Below are 24,349 nucleotides of genomic sequence, written 5' to 3' on the forward strand. Positions count from 1 at the left end.
TAGCTTGTGTTTAAACTTTTACTTCGGAACGGTATCAAAATGGCATCAAAGCGTGTTAAGTGTAAAAAAGCAGACCAATTTTTGGTTATTCACGTTACATCAAATATGGGACAGACACGTATTTATGAGACGTACTTGTAAATGCATGTGCTGTGTAGAATATCTATATCCCAGCCAAGATTAAGTGCAAAACATATAAGTTAACATTCAAAGAAAATTGCTGGTGATTTGAACATAAGGTAAATGAGCATGACTATGGATTTCATGGTATAACTACTAACTTTATAGCTTTAGATTTGTTGTCATGGAAGTTCCAAAACGAGTGGTTATCATGTTTATACAACTCGAGTCAGTTCATTTTCAAATTGTATAAAGGGACAATGTTTACCGAATATTTTTTACAATTTGAAAATTAACTAACAAGTGTTAGGTAAACATGGTAACCTACCATCACGAGTTCGGGGTACTCTTTCTACCATAACGTTTATATCTTATCTGGAAAGCCATATCTTTCCCTTTAAAATGCTCTTTTCGGCTTCTGATGGGGGAAACAATTGCCGTGAATCATGACGTCACAATGGAAGATGACGCCGCAATGCATTGTTACGTGACGGCATTAGTAATAAATTGACCAATGAAATTACGGCCAGGGTGTTATCCACTAAGGGGTAACCAAACTCCTAGCAGGTTTATCCAATGAGTCAGGAGTGAGGAAACCTACAGTGGTTGTGAGAGAAAGAATGTTTTTCTTGGATGAATGTCGAAGTTGTTTGGGTTTTTACGAGATTCTTGTAGCTGCTGGATTATTATGAATATGTCAAATAAGAGACACACAACTGAAAACATATCGTTTCATTGAGCAATATGCACAGGCCTCACTTTACACCATTCTAGATTCCGGAATACATGTATAAGGAATCTATTGGTATGTATTACCAATGCATTCTAATGCAAATTCTTACTATGACATGACTAATGGTAGTGTCTAGTATATGAAAGATATGTTTTGGACTCACTGACTGATTGTGTTAATGGCAGACACCGTTCTCGATATCTACAACCATGACTACACGTCTGTTTTGTCATTTCCTCTTTTTTTCTCTCTCTTCCATTTCGTTTTGGCAGTGTTTCATACATTGCCTCTGGTTACCCGTTATTATGATAGTGTGACTTGTTAGAGTTCTGCGTCCCTACTACCGTACAATATTTCAATGAGATAGCACTGCTTGTCATTGATTTGTTACTGTTTCTACCACACGATTTAATTCGTTGTTTATTATGCACATAGTATGGGAGGTTAACAAAACTGCAATCATAATGTCAATTTAAATGCCGATTACTGTCTGTTTAAATAAATTGGTCTTTAAATGGCTTTGTCGGAAATAGAAAACTTCGTCATATGATCTAAGAATTTGAAAAGACATTTCCATCCCCCCTCCACACCTCTTTTGCTTACTTGTATTACTGTACCCATATATTTTTCCATATATAAGTCTGTTAGATATACACAATATAAGAGTGTGCGGTTCCACGCAATCTTCCTGTTTTAATGTGACGTCATGCTGTTATAAAACGTGACGTCTTTTGGTTATAACGTCACTATGACCACCATGTATAGGTAGGAATGATTTAACCTAAATCCCAGAGAGAAACTCTTCCATGGTATAGCTCAGCTCCTCACATATTTATATCATATAACATTGTTCATATGGTAGATGAAATCATTGAACGAAGTTAATACACTGTGTGTATGATACAAATAAATGTACACCGAAATGAATTATCTATTGGACAAGTATGTAAATAAGAATATATAAGTATATACATTTCGTACTGTTCACAAGCGTAATATAAACAAATGTAATATACATTGATTTGTTATAATCTATTTTATTTGTCGTTGTACTTCTTATTACGAAACATTTGATTGAAAACCAAGTCGAGCTTTATTATTCTTGACTATGTGTTTTCCTGATCGCGACTAAATAAAGTTTCACACAAACCATTTAACACTCAACTTTTGTTATTCGCATCTGTCAGTTGTCTTCAACCGATTTCACTTTCATATTTTCAAATATTCGTGACTTCCTTACCAGATTATGAATTCATATTTGAATTTTACTTTTAGTTACATAAACATTGATGTTAAATATCATCTTCGATTAATCTATGGAAATTATGCGAAGAGTTTAAATACTGAGTGAGCTGTCATGTAAAATGAGGACGAGAGCAAAACAAGATAAATAGGATAATCTGATTGGTTGCATATCAAACAGAAACATCGTCAACACAAATTGATGAGACTTGTATAAACATAATACGTTAAGTGACATCAGGCCACTTGATGCTGTCTATTCGTAGAATATATATTAAAGGCAACTACAATGGTATGCCCGATCTCCCATTTTGATGAACAGATCGTTGGAGAGTATGAAAGAGAGCGTTATCCATTAGTAAACGTGTTTGCCTGTCACTATCAAGTGACGTAAAAGAAAGAGGCTCCCGGGGCAGACAGAAGGAAAGTGAGATGATTGCTCTGTATGATACGGCCATCGACTAGGTCATAGCTGGGGGAGACTTTCAGAAAGCACTAAACGGTGTCTTGTTTGACGTCTCTGTTCCCTGAAATGTAGTTATATTTTCTGGACCGTAAAGCGATTTCTATGTTTGCTAGGAGCAATTAGCGCCAGTTTGTTTACGAAATGGTCTTTATTTGCAAACGTGTCAATAACAACATCATTTTTAAAGTGTCTGTGTCCGTCAATTTACATAGTTCCCGACGTACTGTACCATATCTATGTAGCCATCATATTGATATCTATACTATGATTGGCAAGAATGACCATCCAGTGCAGTATGCTGTGAACAATGTCTGTGGATATATGGCGTGATTGGTATTGTTAACACGTGGCGAAGCTGTATAAGTTAACATCACGTCACGACAGATTAAAACTAAGTTTGGTTCTCACCTTGTTGGTAATCATTCGTTGATTTTCATCTATGGAATTTCATCATTGTCTTTTCTATTTTAAATCAGTCTCATTATTATGCCCTAAGTTGATGGTGACTTACACTGTTTGGTTTTGGTGTCTCATATCTCTCTCCAGTCGAACTAGTATCGAGAGCCCATCCTTGGAAAGTTTGAAAGGTTACCAAACATGGCATCTAAAAAAAGCTCATTGCACGTAGAAATCACTAACATGTACATGTACATCATTAAAAGTGGTGCCTTAACACAGGTGATCGTTCAAAGAGGTTCGCTGGAACTGATTTGGAAGTGTATACCATTTTTGAGTTGCGATTATGTCTGTGTTAACTCTGTAGTGTAATTGACTATTTTGTACTTTGATCAGCGGCACATGTTTGTCGGACAAATCTACTTCTTTAACAATAGCAATATACTTTTTTAGTAATTCGAAATTACATTTACTTGCCACATTTGTTTTCAGAGATAATTAATTCATTAGTAAAAAGATAAACATCAGCTCCTGTTTATTTCACGCATGGTCTTACCAATACTTACCAATAATTATTTTACCTAAAATGCAAGAACCCTTTTATTAATTATTGAAAAAACCTTCACAATCTAATATTCTATGGTGCGTTTTGTCCATCAACACAATTAATTATTGTGAGTTACTGATTTAAATAACTTGACCGCTGCCAGCAAACTACTTAGACAGTGGTATACATACAGGAATTGACCAATTGCGACGCCATATTACTCAGTAACCTTATTTGTGTATCCGATCGCACTACCCGACCTTGTTTTTAGGTCTTGAGATCCCACGCAGCTAAACAATTGATCTGCAAAACTCCATGTCAACACTGAATTTGATAAACTGCATATCTTCTTACTAATTTATTGACATTTTTCACAAACCTATTTGGTTGAAAGCAAACGTCTGACACTGTGTTCCCTGTTTTGCACGACTAAAAATAACCTATCAATTGGCCTGCAATGTAAGATCGACGTTCGTACAATTCATCACTATACGAACTAAGATTGTAAGAGACATATGTTATATCATATTCGTTTACTTGTATCAGAATAGCATTTGTTTCCATTGAGATAGAACGATTTCTAACTTTCACTATATAAGCATTGAAAGGACTTACACTGACGACGTAAGTGCATTTCAGCAGATGTAACCTAAATATAAATGATTTTCTTTAACCGTCGACAAGGCAAGAATGATTTCTCAGGAAAGGTTGTTACGCGAATTTTACTGGAAGTTACTTTCATCACTCTGTGGGAGTGGGGGAAAGTAAATAGAAAAAAGGATGTTTAGATACGCAGACAGAGTGAGGCTTGTATGATACGGAGACAGAGTGAGGTTGTATGATACGGAGACAGAGTGAGGCTTGTATGATACGGAGACAGAGTGAGGCTTGTATGATACGCAGACAGAGTGAGGCTTGTATGATACGGAGACAGAGTGAGGCTTGTATGAACAGACAACGCAGTAATTGTTCCATTGTTCATATCAATTAGTGTATTATCTATTGTTTATTATAGTACATGTAGTTTAATGAAGATACAAATAACTTTGTAATACAAAAGCAAACCCCAGCTATCATTCTTTCATTTGAAATGCACATATACTCATGATTAGACTCTCAGTAAGCGTATATATGTTAGCTGTATTCTTAATATAGCGCATTTCGCGATTTATATGTGGCGCTAAAGTTTGATTGCGCCAATCAAAATTCTTCTTTTGCGTATTGTGTGGGATCGCCGTACGTTTACCTGTTAACATTCGATAATGCGCTAACATTTTAGTGCGCTGGAAAAACCAGTTTTAACAGTTTATTGTATGTCTTGGACAAAATAGAGTTTGAGGTCAAGGTCTAGCGAAATCTGTCAAGATAAAGTTACTATCCAGGGCGGTACATATTTCAGTAACAAAACATGGTTAAGCATATCTGTAGCACGGTTTGTGCGTCAAGGACCACTTTACTAGATTTCACTTTCGATTTAACGTTAGCAATTTCTTTTTAACAGAATAATTTGATAAAAGTAGAGTCTGGACACTTCGGGAAGATGCTTCCATTAGCAAAAATGTACCTGGTGTTGCTTTTGTTTCGAGCAGGGTGTTCCTTGGTTTCTATATTTATATTTTTCGATCTTTTTTTGAAGTCATTCCGTCGAGTTTGAATAATTAACAGTAATAAAAAGTGAAAGCAATATACACATTCTAATAACACGCAGAATGGGTTAGCGCATCTGTTTGTATATTCTATGCTGTATATTGTATGATTCGTAGGACGTTTGGATTTCCTCCTTTATCACCGTGACCTAATTTGTTGCTGACCAATGTCCAAGAAATCGTTTTTCGATAAGCCAATCACATTTTCCAAGGGAGAACCCTCTGTAAATGTTATTTGCCTCAGAAAACAAACATATTTAATTATTTGGGTTACTTATTAAACGTGTGTTGATCTAAAACGTCCCTGAACGTCAGGAAAGATCCATATTATATTTATTGTAATTATCAGGCCAAATATAGGACCCAGAACAGGGACATTGCGCTGCCGGGAAATAAAAAAATCATGTTTTGCCAATATTGAACACGAGCTGTAGGGGAATAAATAATAATAATATAATAATAATTATTCGAGGTTCTTATTTACCGCTTTATCACAACCTAGTTCGTAGGTCGTCTCAAAGCGGTTCACAAATTATTATCCGTGGTTTATTGCCTTTGCAACCAGCCAATACCTACTCCCTGGGGAGCATACAGCCGGTGCTGCCAATTCGGCGCTCACAGCTAGCATTCTACAATTCTAGCACTGCCTAACGTCGTACTCATTTACAGCTGAGTAGACTGGAAGAAGCGGATTAAAGTCTCCTGCTTAAAGATACAACACAGTGCCGTGCTGTGACTCGAACCCGCAACCCTTCGGTCACGAGCCCGGCGTCCTACCACTAGACTACTGTGCCTCCGTAATATAATGTTTTGTCTAACGATCACGTGATGTGTTTAAACAAATCTAAAACACTGTAACACAGATGAGGTTCGATGAGACTCTCTGTTTTATTGGCGGTACAATTTTCGTATATCCATGTACGAACAGACTTCAGATTTCAAATGATAAAGTGGTGATCAGTTCGAATAATGTGATTGTGCTCCTTACTGGCAGGCTAAGGAATAATAGTGTCAATTTCTCAGTAATACATTATGGCGGTCTGTCCGAACGAGTGATGGCGATATATCCCACTGAGGCTTTACAATATAGAATTTGCATACAATTTCCGCCACGCATACAAGGGAAAACAATATAAGAAGCTTGTCTAAAATTCACTATCCATGTCCCCATTGTCTGTTTGAATGCATTAGTGAGATTGACCCGAATACATTGTTTATAGAAAACATGATTTGCATTTAATTCCGATAATGGACACCAGAGTCCACTTTGCTGCTTCACAAGCGTCTTTACGATTGGGGTCTGTTCGATTGGCATCTCCTACAGGATTAGAGTAAGGAGGGGGTGTTTACCCTACAACGCATTGAAGACTGCGGCCAGTCTTTGATCGGATCAACGGTTTTGTAAGGTTTGATGAACAACAGCAATATCTTGATTGGTAATTATCTTAATTGCTAATATGTGGGATACTAAACAAGGGTGATTATATTGGTATATACTGTAGAAAACTGAGTTAGAATGAACAACGCAAAACGATGGCATTTGAATTATTTATTTTTTTATTGTTGTCAATAGGTCACTGTCAAGATTTGAATAGGAATTCGTTTTACAACAGAATAAGACATCCATCTAGTTTCAAGTCAATGCTTTTCACAAAACATCACATAGACAAAATATAAAGGTCACTATAATTAGTATTTGTCAAGATCCCATTAGTGAAATAAAGTGATACAGAAATAGCTTTCCTGACGCCGAGTTACATCGGAAGTGTCACATAAAACATATAGAACATATTAACTTTGATTGACATTATTTCTACCAGTCTGTTGTATGCATCATTGCTCATTTGTGTATGAATTTAAAACTGACAAATGCCACTAAATTCTGAAGGTTTTGAGGCGTATTACCGCTAAGGAAATGAACATAAACATCAAAGCAAGATTGCTTTGACGCTTCTGACAGTATACTGCCGAACAGCAAAACAATACAATATTCTCTAGCACAGGACTACAGTTGACATTTATTGAGGTTCACGCGGTATTTATCGCTAGTCATACATCTTAACCTAACAAAACTAAGCAGTCACACACTTGATGACATCCTGACGCGAAGACGAGTAACCGACACATGTTTGATGCTTGCTTATATCAGAATAGCAAGTACTCGAAATATTTACCTTTTTACTATTACTATTTCAATTCATCTATTGTTTAAATCATTATCTTCTTACATGTCGATTGTTATATATAATCAGATTACTTTATAACGCCGACATTTTCTGGGAGGGAAAATGTCCCAAATGATGGCATTTTGATTTAAGCAGTATTAAGATTCAGTGTATATCTAAATATTTGACAGAAACTGAACAAAAACAAGAGATTTATGATGCAACAAAGTGAAATTGCCATGTTCAATCATTAAGGAAGTAAAATTCTAAATAAATAAAGGTCGCGGATTTGCAAACGTTGCTATTTTTTTTAGCTTTGTCTATTAGCGCTTCAGTATCCGTTGCTTTGTGGAAGTGTTACCGACACAAGTTTTCGAAAGGAAACTAATCGTAAAAATATCATATTAAAGCACACATAAAAACTGTGTATCTACTAATAAATATACAACGTTACTGTTTCAGCTATACTACTTCTTTTAGCGTACTCTACTTCTAACTACCTTTCATTTCCTAGTTCCTTACTTGGCAACACCTCACGTTTTGCTTTTATGTTCAGCGTTCGGCCAGATGACCAAAGGGTTCTGTTCCCAGGCTGGGACATACTTACAAATGTAAGTTCTAGTAAGGGGTGTTGTTATTCCAAGCATTTGGTGAAATGGCAACAACTGGTTGACCCGTTGTCAGTATAATGTGACCGGACGGAATGCTGTGATGGGTGTATTCGGCATGATATTTCTGTGAGATACCATATAAAGTCGGCATCATATCCGCGCTATCATAATGTGGCAATTTTACCAATATACCTTGTCTCCAGCACACATGCACACATGCACGCATACATAACAAATGACGCACGTCCTAAAATTACTAAAGCTGTTAATAGGACATTCAAACAAATTAGACCAATTCGATCGCCAGGGATCTGTACAGTAACAACAACTGTATCAATGTATGAATTGCGTTCCATGTCATTTCACCTCTTTACCTATAAGGAACAGAATGAATTAGAAAATGTTTGCGATGTATAAAATACGCGAAACAAATTATAAAAGATTCCGAAGTTGACGTCATAAGATGACGTGATAATTCTAACTTTTCAATGCCTGTGTATATTTGTATACAACAAGGATATTTCAGACACAGACACAGGTCTATTCCTCGTACACATAAGTAAAATAACTAACACGTTTGTTTTCTTGACCAAGTGCATTCTCTCGAATATTTTGATGTTGTTATTTATTCATGAGATAACATTTTAGCATACTTGTCTACCAGTTGCAGGTTATCTGAAAATTTATATATTTTATCTTTTGCCAAAATTTTCCAAGAAAAGATGCACCCTGACAGAAATGTATTTCTTGAATACTAGACCGAGATGTCCGCATTTCCGGTGGTGCTGGAAAATTCTATGCTACCCACGGGTCTAGATCGCTAACACGCGCAGACTGGCGGAAGAATTATAGTGACCTTTCGGGGACATGCTATTGTTCGTGACGTCATTTTATGACGTTTTAGGGTCAGTCAGGGGCATTGACGTCATTAACAATTGCCATCCGTGCTGCATATGAAATGAAAAGTGCGCGGACATTCTACAACTTTACTAGAAGAGCAACTGTTTTTATGGGTTTTAGGTAATAAGAAATAAATAGAATCCATCCCTGATGTGAGGTAAGAATAGTGTCATTCAAACCCTCGGGATAAAATATTGAGCAAAAACCTTCGGCAAAGCCTCGGGTCTCCTGCTCAAAATTTTATCCCTTGGGTTTGAATTACCTTTTCTCCCACACCTGACAGATTTATCTCCCGTTTTGCCGGTGCTAGATTTATCTGTCTCCGCCCTAGGGTTGAGACGGGGGGATTCCCCTATTCATAACAATGGCATGACGTTACTTCAACAATACAATGACGTCACGTCAACAATCCATCAACAAATTGCCTGTATGTGTTTTGTGTCCATGTTTACCTTTATTTCACATTAAAATACTTTTAGATATGGGAGGAAAATAATCAATCGCTACTGGTTGTGTAAGATAGAGAAATCTCCACCCTAGGACTAAGACTTTTTGTCCAGAACTCGGAAAGCCTCGTTCTGGACAAAAAATCTTAGTCCTCGGGTTGAGATTTCTCTATCTTACACAACCAGTAGCGATAGATTCTATAAATCCATACCACACATCAGGGATGGATTATGTTATTCTATAAAGTAAATCTCTCTGAGAACACCGTATAGAGAACATTTCAAAGTATAATGAACACGTATGGTGTTTGCTTGCACAGAGGCCACGTTATCCACTTCGGAGCCGAATGTTTCGAAGTAAGGGATCGATTATATATACATAAACAACAGTTAAGTGAAGTCCCCCGTACTCATAAACATGGACGTACACGGAAATGATTTTAACAGATGTAACAAACCAGTTTAATCTAGGAAAATCCTCTGCTTTATCCATGAAGTTACTCTCTGACAGGGTGCCTTACGCAGTGCAGTTCCCACGTTAGACGCCGATTACGTTTTATGATAAGCTTTGTGTCAAGACAACAATGAAAGCATAGTGTGATGCATTTCAGATAAACATCATTTGTCCATGCCAATTCTTTAAATGAAACAATCAGGCAGTGGTCTTTATGCGATAATTGAAAACATCACAAATAGTGTTTTTTTCAAAAAGCAGAGGATATCATAACGAAAATGATCGATTGAAGTGCTGTGAACTTCCACTCGGCTATTCACATTTTAAGCTGTTTTTTTGAGATGGCAACATAACTATAAAATGACACCAAAAGGTTTTATGTGTATGTATTGAAACAAAATTATCGAATAACACTAAAAACAACTTTGCGATAAACAGTTATTGTAGTTGTAAAAATCATATATATCTATATTGTCTGATCAATTAAATAGTAGCTGTAAAAATCATATATATCTATATTGTCTGATCAATTAGATATAAAGAATGAAGTATTCTGCTGCGGAATAGCAATGCAGGCTAAATACTTGCTTGAAATATAGAGTTCATCATATTGACGTTAGGTGTGTGGGTTTTGAAACAATGATTATACGAGATAAAGTCAATTAAAACATATATGTTGATTAAAGTTTTCGTTTAAGATACAAACGTTCATTGTCAATAGAAAAATGTGTAAAATGCTTCCAGGCGTAATGTACATAATTAGAATTGACATCGAATCATTAAGAGTAAGCTAAATGTGTACTTGGCCATTTGTCTCTTTTAAGTGGACGCAACACGTCGCCAAGGTAAACAGCATGTGTCTGCATCCTGTAGACGCTTAAACGGTAATCTGGGTCAGACGGCTTAGTTTGGTATTGGTGGAAGTATACTGTAACATTGTGACAAAGGTTTAGATTTTTCAAACGTTATTCCTGTTGAAGAACATGTCACCTACGCCACATGTACAATTAATCAACAAATACAAACGATTCGTTGTAAGTCTGGGTCGTATAAATCTTCCAGTAGAACTGATTTCATATGTTTTTGTGTAGGCGTTCATGATGCCCTGTTTCGTGTGTTGATACCTCCTGCTGTCACCCAGTTCTCCTTGCTGTTATTTTCGTATTAATTTCTATTTCTGAGTTGCCCTTTGTGTGTTGAAGATGAGAACATTTTTTAATATATGTTTCAACAAACCAAGATGAAAGATAAATTGAGATCGATACAGTTAAAGAGAACACGACAACTAGGGAGCTGACACGTGACATCATTCTCCTCCTCAACAACACAAGTTATCATCTACCCTCACATCAAAACACCTAAGCAAGGGAGCGCATATACCATTCGACAACACCATACCAACACAAAATATTATTTAACCCCCCCCCCCCCCCTCTCCAAACAGCCCATGTCATAAATGATGTTTTATTTTCGAACCCATTATTTTTTGGTGTTTTTGGTGTTTTCCTGCAAAATCAAGAAAAGTTTGTCGTTCACCTACAACTTATAATCAGATAACTCCTATCTGAGTTAATGTTTCCAATTGTTTTTGATAAAAGGAATGATTAAGACTGGCTTACTGTGTAATTGTATTCAGTGTGATGAGTATACACAAGACACATGAATGTTCTATATGAATGGTTTATAAATCTTCTTGTGTTGTACACGTTTAACGTACAGCGATTAACACGTTCCACTCCGACGTCTACCTTATATTACAATATGTAAACTCGTACCCTACCGCAACCTTATATTGAAACACATTTGAATGGAAACCATCGGAAATATTAAGACCAGACCTTCCGGACAGATTAGCGACATTCTCACTGTTAATCGAGTTCAAATTCAGTTAGTGTTTAATTATCAAAGCGAGAAACAGTTAAACACCTAAGCACACAAATGAACATGATCAAATTTTTTTACCTTTATGTCTCGGTTTATGTAAATAGTAGTTTAGGACGAGCCTTCAAGTGTGCTGTACAACGTGTGTGTGCATTGGGGTGTGTCTGCTGCAGGATGTACTGTTGTGTTTCAATCTTTCATGTGCGATGTCTATTTTGTCTGTCAGCTGTCAACATCTGTCATCGTAAGCATGTTATTCCTAACAAGCTCTTGAATACCGAATTGATGTACTCTGGAAGTGAATCAGTAAATTTGGCATGTATTCGTTTGCCAAACATAATATACCGTCACCTGGGACCTTATACCCAAGCTATGAACTCTGAACTCCTCACCGATTTGAGAATACAACTGTAAATAAGACAGATAGTTTGTATACATACTAAACTGATATAGTAGATAACCTGTCTCTTAGGCTTATCATTGGTATGTTATACCAAGATATGTAAGATAACAAGGAGGGCAGTATATTAAAATACTGAACAATGTTTTAGTAGCCAATGTGCTTATATTAGATAAAAGAAAAAGATAAATGCTTCAAACAATGTATTAATCTTTCAATACACATATTGACACATAATAGTAAAACAAAATAATGTGAGCTAAGTTTGAGAACGGCTGTCTAGAAATAAAGAAGAAAATAAACTGAACATAAGTATCAGCAATACAATTTCGATGTTACAAATGTGACGTCATATGGATATCTTAATTGCAATATTAAGATTGACGTTGTTTATTCAGTCGCGTCATTGATTGTATGACATCATCGCCGCCATGATGAGGTATTAACCCTGAATATAAAACATTATGCTGCACTGTTTCCTACAATAATCAGAGACCCAGAAAACAGATAACTCGTAGGTGTAATTCATTTTATTGGTTATGGTTTCATTTCATACACCTCTATTGTTTATTTAACCTATTTAATTGATCATTTCCTACACGTATTTGACAGGGATGACAGTCGATGTCGCGCTTTTTTTTTGTCGTTGTCGATGTTATTGCGTGAGAAATGTTGCAAGTAAAAAATATTTGTGCTCGGGCTTGTACCTCCCGCTAACCCAATACACTAGCCTTAATAAGTGTGGGTTTCAGACATTTACTGTTTATTCATCATATAGAGAACAGTTTGATTAAATGCCTATAGGTAAATGTTAGGGTTTTGTTACTTCGGTGAATTTTAAAATGATTCTAGTATAACTAATTTAAAACAATAATAGTATGTCTTCAAGCCGTGCTTTGTAATGCAGCTGTTAATGGATTGCTAAAAAAAATTGGACTAGCTTAACAAAACATATCGCGTCTGATAAAAGCAAGTGAATACAAATCGTTAAAAATTAAAATTAGGAAAAAATGTGTCTAAAGACAAGGCAAAGATCAGAATCTAAATCGATACGGAAAGTAAACATGAGCTGGGGAGATATCAAAACCAGTCGAAAGACATAATGAAAATCGCAGACCTAACTCTAACTCTATGCATTTGAAGGTTTAGGGTCTCCTCTACCAAATATACCACTCCTCACCATGTCTGCTGTCACAGCCAGGAAAGTATGAATGTAACAAATAATATAACACTCTTTCAACTAGATTTTAATCATAGTAGACAATTAAATTTCATAGCTGGACACAGAACTGTATGAGGACGTTACTTTTTTTTGCATTTTTTTGGGATCTTTATTTTTCTTTTTACTTCTAACTACCTTTTGTTTCCTATGAACTGCTTTACAATACTTCAATTTTGGCTTAAGTGTTGAGCGTTCGGTCAGGTGAGGAAGGCAATGGTTCTGTTGCAAGGCCGGGATATACCAAAGTTCTTAAAAATGGTAGTTGCTATTCCCTGCTTAACGTTCAGCATTTAGGGGAATGGCAACAACTGGTTCACCTGTTGTCAGTAGAATGTGATCAAGCGGAATGCTGTGCTGGGGTCCTTCGGCATGGCCTTTCAGTGAGATAGCACTACAAATTCGGCGTCAGATCCGCACTATCACAAGCAGACTAGCATACCAACATGCCCTTTCTACTACTACACACACACACACGTAAACGCGCATACACTATATACATGGAGACTCGACTTAGCCTTAGATGTTGATAGAACGTTAAACAAAATAAAACCAAACCAAACAAATACAAACCGAACCTTGGCCGTTATTGGTCAAGATGATGTGTGCATTTCGAAATATCTTACATGCAAACAATTCTCTGTATGAGCGAATCAACAGCGATGGATTATAAAGAACACTATCATTTGAGGCTTGAATAATAATGCTGAAGAAGGGAGAAATACCTCTTGCGAAGTATTAAGTCGTCACGTTGGTCGTTATTTGTCATTTTTGTAACTGAATTCAATTAAGAAGTTGTTTGAGGTCATTAAATGCGTGGAGACTCTATGATTCTTACAGAAAACAATGAGTGATTGGCAGATATCGACGTCTAATCTTCCAGTTTCTTAAAATAGAAAGCCTACTATTTTTCGAAACTCTACAATAGTTCATCATTACTACCTACTATTTTGTAAAGGCCTAGGGATATACAGATGTGTCTATCGACCTTCACTGACTTGGACTTTATGCCTTTCTTCAAAATTGGATATAAAAATGACTGCTCTAAATAGCAAAATGATTTCAATATTTCTTATTCTCTTTTTTATAGATCATAATTACATGTTGTGATAACAAAAATATCCCTTACTGTGGGAGTCCTGTGGCCTTAGCCAGATGTATAGTCATCGTAATGGAGAGGCTGATTCACTACTAGAGCGGTGTGCAACTGGTGATTATATAGCGTCGTGCCAGTAAACCAGCCACAGAAAACCGTCATTAAGTGCCCAGAAACATGACATGTCAAACCGTCTACGGCCGTGGGAAGAATGTCATGGGCTGCGTCCTCAAGAAAGGCAATGCGTGTCTGTACTAAAATGGCAGTTTAATTTATATGTGACTTTGATGTTTAAGCACATGCTGTCAAGGCATCATCTTGTGTGTGTCACACATAAGATCAAACGGATAACCGAAACACTTTTTACTGAAAGTCTCGTATACATGTATATTGACAATAGTACCGACTGGGAAAGTTTGATCCATTCGCTTGGTAACACAAATGTAATTTTCATAACAGATGTACGCTTGGTTACCATTTACTTTCCTGCAACAGTGTTTTGTATATGATTAAACCATGTGCCTCTGTCATTACTAATGGATATTGTATCTGAAGGTTAAGGATTTGTTTCGGAACCGAGGCTTCGCCGAGGTTCCGACAACGACTTGCATATCCATATTCCACATGCATGTACCTATGCTGTTTTTAATGATTGTATCGTATTCTCCCATCTCTTAATCAAACGTTTGGTAAAAACAGTACATATATAATCAATTTGAAAGCACCATTAGATATAGTAAAATTTCTAGATAACGTATACACAAAATAGAGTCATACTTTGAAAGAGCAGAAAATGAAAAGGTGCAGCATTGGTATAATAAATATAGAATAATACATGCCTTTTTCCATATCACACCCAGTATCAACCTGAGACTGCAATATCAGCCCAAGGGCCGAAGACACGAAGGCTGATATTGGTCGATGGTTGATACTGGGTGTGATATGAAAAAAGGCGTGTTTTATTCTGTTTATTACATATTTACTAATAAAAACTACTATCTTATGATTTAATTTTCTTTTGGAAATATTGAAAAACGAAAAAAATCCAAAAGTGGGGTGATCTGGGTTTTGCGGGCTGATACGGGTTTTGGGGTGTTATACGGCGGGGCCGATACGGGTTTTGGGGGGTGATACGGTGAGGGCTGATATGGGTAAGAGCAATTGTGTCGTATCGCATATACAAAAAACCCGTATTTATTAGTAAGTATGTAATAAATAATAATAACAATTTGGGGTTCTTATTTACCGCTTTATCACAACCTAGTTCGTAGGTCGTCTCAAAGTGGTTCACAGATTATTATCCGTGGTTATAGGGCCTTTGCAACCCGCCAATACCTACTTCCTGGGGATCATACATCCGGTGTATGGGAAAGGTGTGGATATCATGGGACACTTTTGTCTGTCATATGCGGAGGTGGCAAAAACATCGATATATTCAGTGCAATACACATACACAGTATATAGGTATACATGATATCTATATATTATAGATCAAGATGATAATCAAGTTTAATCATGTTCGTCAAAATGATCTTTTCCTTGAGATATGTCGGTCGATTCTAACATTAGTATGCCTTGTTGTTTCGTTTTCTCTAACTCGGTTATTACGTTGAGAGAATGACATTACTTAGACTGGACCTCTGTTTACCTGGCGAGTGTCGTCGATGAAGTAAAAGACGCTCTCTCTTTCGGAACATTCAAGGATTCCCGTGCAAATCTTTCCTTTGTTTATAGTTTGCCTATATTGATTTTTAATCGCGGTTTTGTCGATAATTCGTTGTATTTTTATTACATCTATATGCCTAGTGTACCTTTCCATGTCTTCCTGATATGAACTTAAACGTTACGAAGGTTTTAACTCTCAAAGACGAAAATAAATTAACGTACATAATCATACGTATCAAAAGTAACCCTATATATTATACCCATACTTTATGCCTATACATGTTACATACGTAGTATATTTATAACGTACAGTGTAGTTCCTATGTCCAATTTACCAAAGATAGTACTTGTATAAGCAATTATCTGCTTCTAGGTTGTAATCGCAGGTCATATGAATGTGAATGCCAATTGCAATACAGTAATCTTAAAAACAGGATCTTAATGTTCAATTTGTCTGTAATTAGTTGTCATTCAAGCAGTTTGAAGAAGATCTGTGCTTTTTCTTAAAACTGACCTCATGTTATGCATCAGGGTGGAACATTAAATTTTTAACATGATTCTATAATTTGACTTTTTACTTGAGAAATGGTATCGGTACAACGAAAACACTATCAAATAGATTATTAATAGACAGGAGATTTGTCTACCAGTTACTTCTGTTATTGCGTGCCATAATAATGATGATGACGTCAACCTTCAGTAAATGGCATGGGTCGTCATATACTTGTCTGCGATATGGGCTATATTGTATATACGATACTGTTAATTGTAGCCAGGTATATGGTATATTCTGGCACGATCCCCAAGTGCTCGGCACGAGCCATGCTTTCCTTTTCGCGCCATTACTCTCGAAATAAACCTTTTCTCTGTTTAAGTTTACATATTTTGCTCTATAATATACGGCCAAGTGTGAGCGATGTATAACATGTCTGGACCGGATCTCGCTCTAATTTCTAGTCCGTATCTTAATTATCATATCAATGAAATGAAACAAGACTAGGTTCTGAATATTTTGGTGCCATTTTAACGTCATGATAATACAGACAAAATTACTCCATTTTCGACGTAGCTTACACCGCCATTGTTGTTTAAATGCACTGTACATTAATCTCGGACCATTTTCATTACAGAAATCGTGACATACCTATATAGAACATGTAAAGGAATGTAATGAAAGTAATATCACGTCCGTCTTTATTTTACGTCACTAAAGTTCTCGCTTATTATGCGAACGTTGACATGGTGTCGTTTGCTTTGCCCTTCAGTTGTTGTATTCATACGCACAGTAAACTATAACTGTAATGGACCAGTTTTGTCATATGCAATCATCATTGTTACGTTGTTTATATAACAAACTGGTAAATGTATTAAAATGTTTTATGTATTATCTGATGAAAGATACAATATAGTAAGGGAGTTAGAAGACAGGCACGAGATATATGTAATTCATACTGATACGTATTATTTGATCGAGTTTAGGTAATAAAAAATTCATGCATGATTTCATTCAAAACCAAGGTCTGTGTTCACGAAAACGTCCTCATACTCAAACTCAGACTCTGTGTACAAGACCAATTTGTTGTTTCAGTGATTGTTTTATAATAAGTCACATTTTCTTAGTAATTTAGACGGATTGTGGAGAGACTTCAAGACAAATACCGTTTTCAATGTTTCTGTCTGAACGAACTTTTGATCGTCTCGCATGGATTAAGCGTGTTACAAGAAAGGTTTTTTTAGCATGAAATGAAATCCATGCTTGAGGATGAAAACGAGTCCACTGGTACGGGCCTATGTCTCTGGTACGGGTCTCTGGTACGGGCCTAGGTCTCTGGTTCATGCCCATGACGTCTCTGGTACGGGCCTAGGTCTCTGGTACGGGCCTAGGTCTCTGGTACGGGCCTAGGTATCTGGTTCATGCCCATGACGTCTCTGGTACGGGCCTAGGTCTCTGGTACGGGTCTAGGTCTCTAGTTCATGTCCATGACGTCTCTCGCTTATTGAGTATCATGCTTATACAGTTTGTCGGAGACACCGCGCACATAACCCCGTATTTCAGGGACATCAACCTACACACCTATTCCCTAGAATGTCGGAGACATCGCCTACCTTCCCAAAGTAATCCAGGAGCTGTTTTACCTTCCTGCCATTCTGTGTCAAGCGCGCCACATTTTACGACATTATTTTTATGATCATAATGTCACGCTTATTTAACAGATCCATACATTTCTTTCTTTACTGGTAGTCATGATATTGGATTGATATTCTTCAATCTCCCTTTGGTCTTTGCTTTGATGTGATCTGACAACCATCGTTTCCTTTAAGTGTAATTAACTCCCTTTGATCAGTTCCACTTCCGCTGGTGTCCGATATAATATTGCACATGCTCATTAATCAATGTTGGAATAGGTAACCTTAATATCGCACCCGTGTCGTTCATGTGTCCTTTCGTCTTGATTTAATCTTCTAAAGCGGTGCATGTCGGGATTCCGATTAGCATGCGTCTCACGGAGTACCGCAACAATTAATCATGTAATTACCTAATGTATATGGATCGAAAAGACTTGGATTTGTACCTTGGTTTTTATTCTCTGAACAAAAAGAATACAAATGATTTTGATCAGAAAGCAAAACATCCCTCCTGCTCGTGATCAACGCCTTCCGGAGCGGTACGGACTTCGCGACCAACGCCTTCCGGTGCGGTACGGACTTCGTGACCAGGGCCTTCCGGTGCGGTACGGACTTTAAGACGTTAACTTAGCAATGGATCGGTGATGATTTTTTTTTAAAGCCACTAAAATGATTATCGCCGAGCGTTTAAAGCTAATGGTTACAATGGGTCGTAATCGCATATTAATTCCTCTAAACAAAATACGAGTTATTGTACCAACCTTTAAGAAGGAGAGGTCACTTTATAACATGGTGTTAAGCCTAAGCCAGTGATAAAACATTAAAACAAACAGGTGATGTGAATATGATTTATGAAAGTTTCCAGCTGACCAAATTCTAACCAATTTGATGTATAACATAACTGGCTTGATTCCGTTCTTCGAGACGCAACTATTGCACTGGGAAGAATAGATAAGCATGCCGTGTCCAACTGCATACTATAGTACGATAGGAACTTATGTAGGGCCCGCTATGGAATAGGGAATTTTCATCTGTGTCTATAGGGGAAATTAGAGAAACCAAAATTGATTCTAATACTTTGGATATATGAATGCTTTTTATTCCTCATTTCCCGACTTGTTTTCTATTTTAAAATGTTTTTCCCATCAGCCGTCTTTACATGTCCTTAACGTAAACTAAAATAAGCAAACAAACAATCCTCGAGACCTATCAGGCATGATACAAGCACACACATCTACAAAGCCTTTTGCTTGTCTCTGAATCAATTTGTCATTTATTATCTTGAAAATAAATCTGAGTTTAGAAATAAATGTTAAAGTTGAAGTATTGCATCTAAATTACTAATATCGTCCGTTTAAAGCTATTTGGAAGAATACTTTTTTTAGCGACTTGTGAGCTGAATGAAATGAGTAAATACAGACAGGTCACAATGAAAAACAATTTTGCTTTAGCGCAACCCCAATAAAAGGGGTACACTCACGTTTAGGTTTTCAAAACACGATGTATTTATAGCCCACAGTATTAAACACGTATGTCCACATCACGACCATCAAATTAAGGTCACGTGCTTATTTAATTTCATTGGATACGCTTGATGTTACACTGAGACGTGCATGCAGAGTCTCTAGTTCAAAGTCAAATTCTGGAAATAATTTCCGATAACTCATATATATGATATACGGTATCTTCCTATCTATTTTAGGGCAAACACCCACATAGCAACAGCATATTGTAGACAATTTCCTATCATGTTGTTTTGGTGATAGTTTGATATAAACATTAAGCAAACATCTTTTGTTTTATTTAAGTCAGCTAGGCTAAGATCAATAAGCTCAACACGAACCATGGAAATACACCTTCGTGTATGACGACAGTGTCATGCGGTTATCTACGAAGAAGACATCATTGACGAAATGAATGAAAAAAGAAGTCCAAAGAGTTGTAAAAGGGGCACCGTGTCAAGTGTGGCCTGACGTCACATTCCCGATTCTGTCATGAGTGTCTGTATCGTCATTGCAATCAAAGATCCCGGAAAAGCCTAATGTCACGATCTGCTTGCTTCTAACGAAGTTCTAACATTATAGAAAATTGGATTACACTGAACTCGTTGCAGTCGTGGTCTGATGAAATGCATTTTCATGTGATGTTTAAATAGGAGATTGCAGTACATGTATACATACATTTGTGGGAAACTTTCCATCAAGAAGTTAAATCTGTTTGGAAAATGTTTTGTATCGTAATCAATCGTAATAAAGAAAACAAACGAGCCCTTATCCGTTCTCAATATTTGTTTTTGTAACACTTGATAATCGTGTAAAATAAATTCACCAGTTCAGATTACATATGTTGGACGTGAAGGTAATTACCTATATGATGCGTCATGATTTCCAAACAATGAATCCAGGACGACATTTTCAAACTGAAGCAGTTTCTAAATAAAATGTAGGTAAAAGTTATTTTTATTTAGCAAAACTAAACACATTCTAATCCACTGGACATGACATTTTGTTTTTAAATATTAGGTTAGTTCAATTAAGGATTGAATCCTGTTTTGTTGCGGTTTATGGAGTATAAACCTGAATGGGTCTTGAGACAAATACAATATGAACTGCGTAGTATTCTATCGTTCTATTTACATTCAGTGCGATATTGATATTGTTTTAGATTATTTCGAAAATATCGGTCTTATGCAAGTCTAACACCACGGAAGGTACCGAAGCTTATGACGTCATCCCTCAATGTGAGACGTCGTCCTGGTCAGATTGATAACGTGTTTGTATTGATTACAACGCAAAAACACTTATGACAAAACAAAACCAAATATAAAGCAATCTATTAATATAACTATCTGCCGCGCTCCATGGAATAACATAGTAATCAGGTTGGTTACATGCTGATGTATTTATACACCAACTAGAAAGTTCATTGAAAAACAACCTTTAAAATGTTTAGTATGTATATTGAGTCCAAGTTCAGTATAAATGTAAATACTCTTTCTTAAACTGCGATTGACAGTGACATGGTCACGTTTGAGTCCGTATTTAGTATATCATCTCTGTATGACTATTTGTTTTCGAAAAATCTGTACATTGAAACGTTACAATGGTTTCTGCGTATGCTTTACTTTTCTCTTTATACACCACGGGTCTGGGCTTTAGAAAATAACATACGTGTTGTTCAATGTTTAAGGAGGCCACATAAGTTGGAACCACATGTAGAATCGGGGATTTGCTTTTATGCCCTCTACATGGGGATAGAAAAGCGATCAACACAATTTTGCTGCGTCCATTTCAACCTTTGGCATCTTTATATTTCTCCCTACTTTCTGCAACCATTTGTTTCATATCGCCTGCTTGCGAATAACTCACTTTTGTTCTTTGTGTTGAATGATTGCCAAAGGGGGTAAGGTTATAGATTACATGTACGGTCCACCCCGGGACTTGCTAAAGTCCTTGAAATGACAATTGTGACCGGTCGGAATATTATCATGGGTGCCATAGTGTTTAATAGAGGCAAATACATCAACATACTGCATATATTACATACATGTGAATATAGAGGCACGCCTTCAAATAACGTAGGCTGTTAATAGGACGTTAAACCCAATTAAACCAAACTTTTTTTATTTCATTTTCGTCTTGCTCAATAACGCATGTATAACCTTCAATTCATCGCCACTTTTTATTTTTTCAGATGACACAAGGAACATCCTTATTGCTGGTTGTGTTTGCCAACTTTTTTGTCGTACAGTGCTATGGGTCCTATCTTCCTGGTGCTCTTGGACTGTCCAAGTCGAATGAGGCCAGTAACTATATAGACTCTGTAATAACGGAAGAGGAGAAGGCCTTCTACGCTAAAGTGATACAGAGACTGATGGACCGCGCAGCCGCATTGGAGGAGGAAGTGGACGGACACAATGGAGACAATTTTGACTCTGACGCTGACTTAAGCAGTTCAAGCGATCTTAGTGGTTTAAAACGCTCTATGGACAAACGAAAGGTTTTCTGGCAGCCTCTTGGGTATGTTCCGGCTTCAATGCGCATGTCACCAAATAACAAACATAAGGCAAGCCAGAAAGACGTAGGGAGGAAAGGTTTCCGCTATGGTAAATAGGGGATCAGGACCACAGTCACATGGCCTGTACCGTCCTTATCTCCTCATGCGTCAATGTCGTGCACTCATTACTGTATTAAACTATCGATGATTTCATCAAGGCCTTTATCATTTTTTTATTATTTTGTTTTTCTTTTGGATGAAAAAAATGTTGTAGATGTGAGACACAAATTCTCACCGGAGATAGTATAAAATATACAGGTTAGTTCAAATATGTTCTGACTTCTACATGAATAGGTGTAAGTACAGGTAATACATAATGTACGTACGTGTTATAAAAACAAAACAACGTGGTGGGTTGGACGAATCATTGTTGACTTTTAAGTCTTTTAATATCAAAAATATTGAAAGCATATTTTAAAACAGACAATTATGAAACAAAAAACAAACTTAAACAAATCGAAAGTAGCAGGCTAGATCCTGGTTTTACCCACGTATTTGATGTAAATATGATTCCACTACTTTCCTTCGTACACATCATCCTTTGTTTTCATTATACATTATATAGAATAATGTATAATGAAGTACCTGTAGCTGTCCATTATGATGTTAAATAATAAACAGATATTGGCCTAAAAATGCAGTTACAGGAAACAAAAATAATTTTAAGCATCAGCATTTAGAAGAAAATCCACAATTTATCTACAACATATTGCTTTACCAGAAATGTGTTCATTATGAATATAAAATAATCCATTGAAACACCACAGACAGTTATATTTGATCCAGGAATAATCCAGCTGCTCATGTCACTGTTGAATTTTATTGAGGAGAAAAGTCTTTGAGAACAAATTAATCCAACAGAGTGCTGTTAAACCTCTCGGCGAGGAATATGGTAATCCAATAATTATTTCAAAATATGAACATTGATGGAATAGAAACACATACATCTTGATTCAAGAATAATCCAACAGATCTTCCCAAACAACGATCTATACTTGAAGGTAGGATTAATCCAATAGACCTAATTTTTCAAGACTATAATGTTTTTTTTCCTGGAAGTGAGATCATTTAACTGCCATCATTGGTTTAGGTGATATTTTTGGTTTTTGAATTGACTTACCCTCTGCTGCAGGAAATGTTCGACTTATCTCCTGATGCATGCAGTTTAAATGCCATTTTAGCAAACTTTCCCTTTTGTTCTCTGTTCAATGTGTTGTGTCAATCAACATGTCTTGACATTAAAAATCTTCCAAAATGATGTCGAAAGCGATATTGTCGTGTCCTGAAAATCCCATGTTCTCGATCCTAACGACCAATCTGAACTGACTGGTAAATACCCGGGATTCACTTCATCAGTATTTGGACATGCAAATCATGTGCATTTTCAAATATAGTAACCCTACCTGTACCTGTCCAGTAAGTTAACAATATGCAGTTATGTATGAATGACCAAAGCTCATGCAGCATACCCACAAACACCTCGTCATTGTTAACTTCGTTACTTGTACATTGTTCAGCAGCTCTCTATTCTTAAAACAAAAATGTGTCCACTTTTAATAAAAAGGGGTACTGTAAGTGGTAGAAAAGCCCCAAATAGTCCATTCTGTAAGAGAATGAACAGATCTCGGCCATACGGGCCTCGGTCAGTCCATTCTCTCACAGAATGGACAGTTTTCGGCTATTCTCCTTTACTTCAGCTAAAGAATTGCCTGAAATCCTTCCATTACAAGTCATTTGTTCTTAGCTTAAGTTCTGCTTTCTCATGGAAAATCTTAAAGCAATATTTTAAGATAAGAATTTTTGTAAAACTTAGACCTTGAACAATTTTCATATCTGTTGTTAAGGACCTTAAATTTCGTTTTACACGTTATATACAACAAACTTCTGTTTTAAGGTCCGATCGAGACAGACTGTACTATTATATCTCCACAAAATACATGATATACCGTTATAAAAACAATAAATGTAAATTTCTATGAGGAGTATATTGTCTAGATAAACGTTGTCAGCCTTTTGATCTCGATGGCCTTTGTAATTCTTTTAAAAATAACGTTATTACATTGACATATAAAACGAACAAAGCAGACTGCTGACCTCTGAGATAAAGCAAACCTCAGAGCGAGGCTGCAGGGTATGTTTAGTTGTTATTACATTCTGACTGGTACCGACCTTAACATCA

At 36.5% G+C, this 24,349-nt stretch overlaps 1 protein-coding gene across 1 annotated transcript in view; it reads left to right on the forward strand.

Annotated features, from left to right (window-relative positions):
* The window catches only part of LOC110464430, a 36,307-nt gene extending 13,977 nt beyond the window's left edge, over window positions 1–22,330 (forward strand). The window contains exon 2 of the mRNA XM_021519638.1: window positions 21,808–22,330. Coding sequence (XP_021375313.1) covers window positions 21,808–22,227 — 420 coding nt within the window. The 3' untranslated portion in view covers window positions 22,228–22,330. The remainder of the gene's footprint in view (window positions 1–21,807) is intronic.
* Window positions 22,331–24,349: the final 2,019 nt, after the last annotated feature.

The sequence above is a fragment of the Mizuhopecten yessoensis genome, unplaced genomic scaffold, assembly GCF_002113885.1.
Source record: "Mizuhopecten yessoensis strain PY_sf001 unplaced genomic scaffold, ASM211388v2 scaffold10987, whole genome shotgun sequence".
Lineage (NCBI taxonomy): Eukaryota > Metazoa > Mollusca > Bivalvia > Pectinida > Pectinidae > Mizuhopecten > Mizuhopecten yessoensis.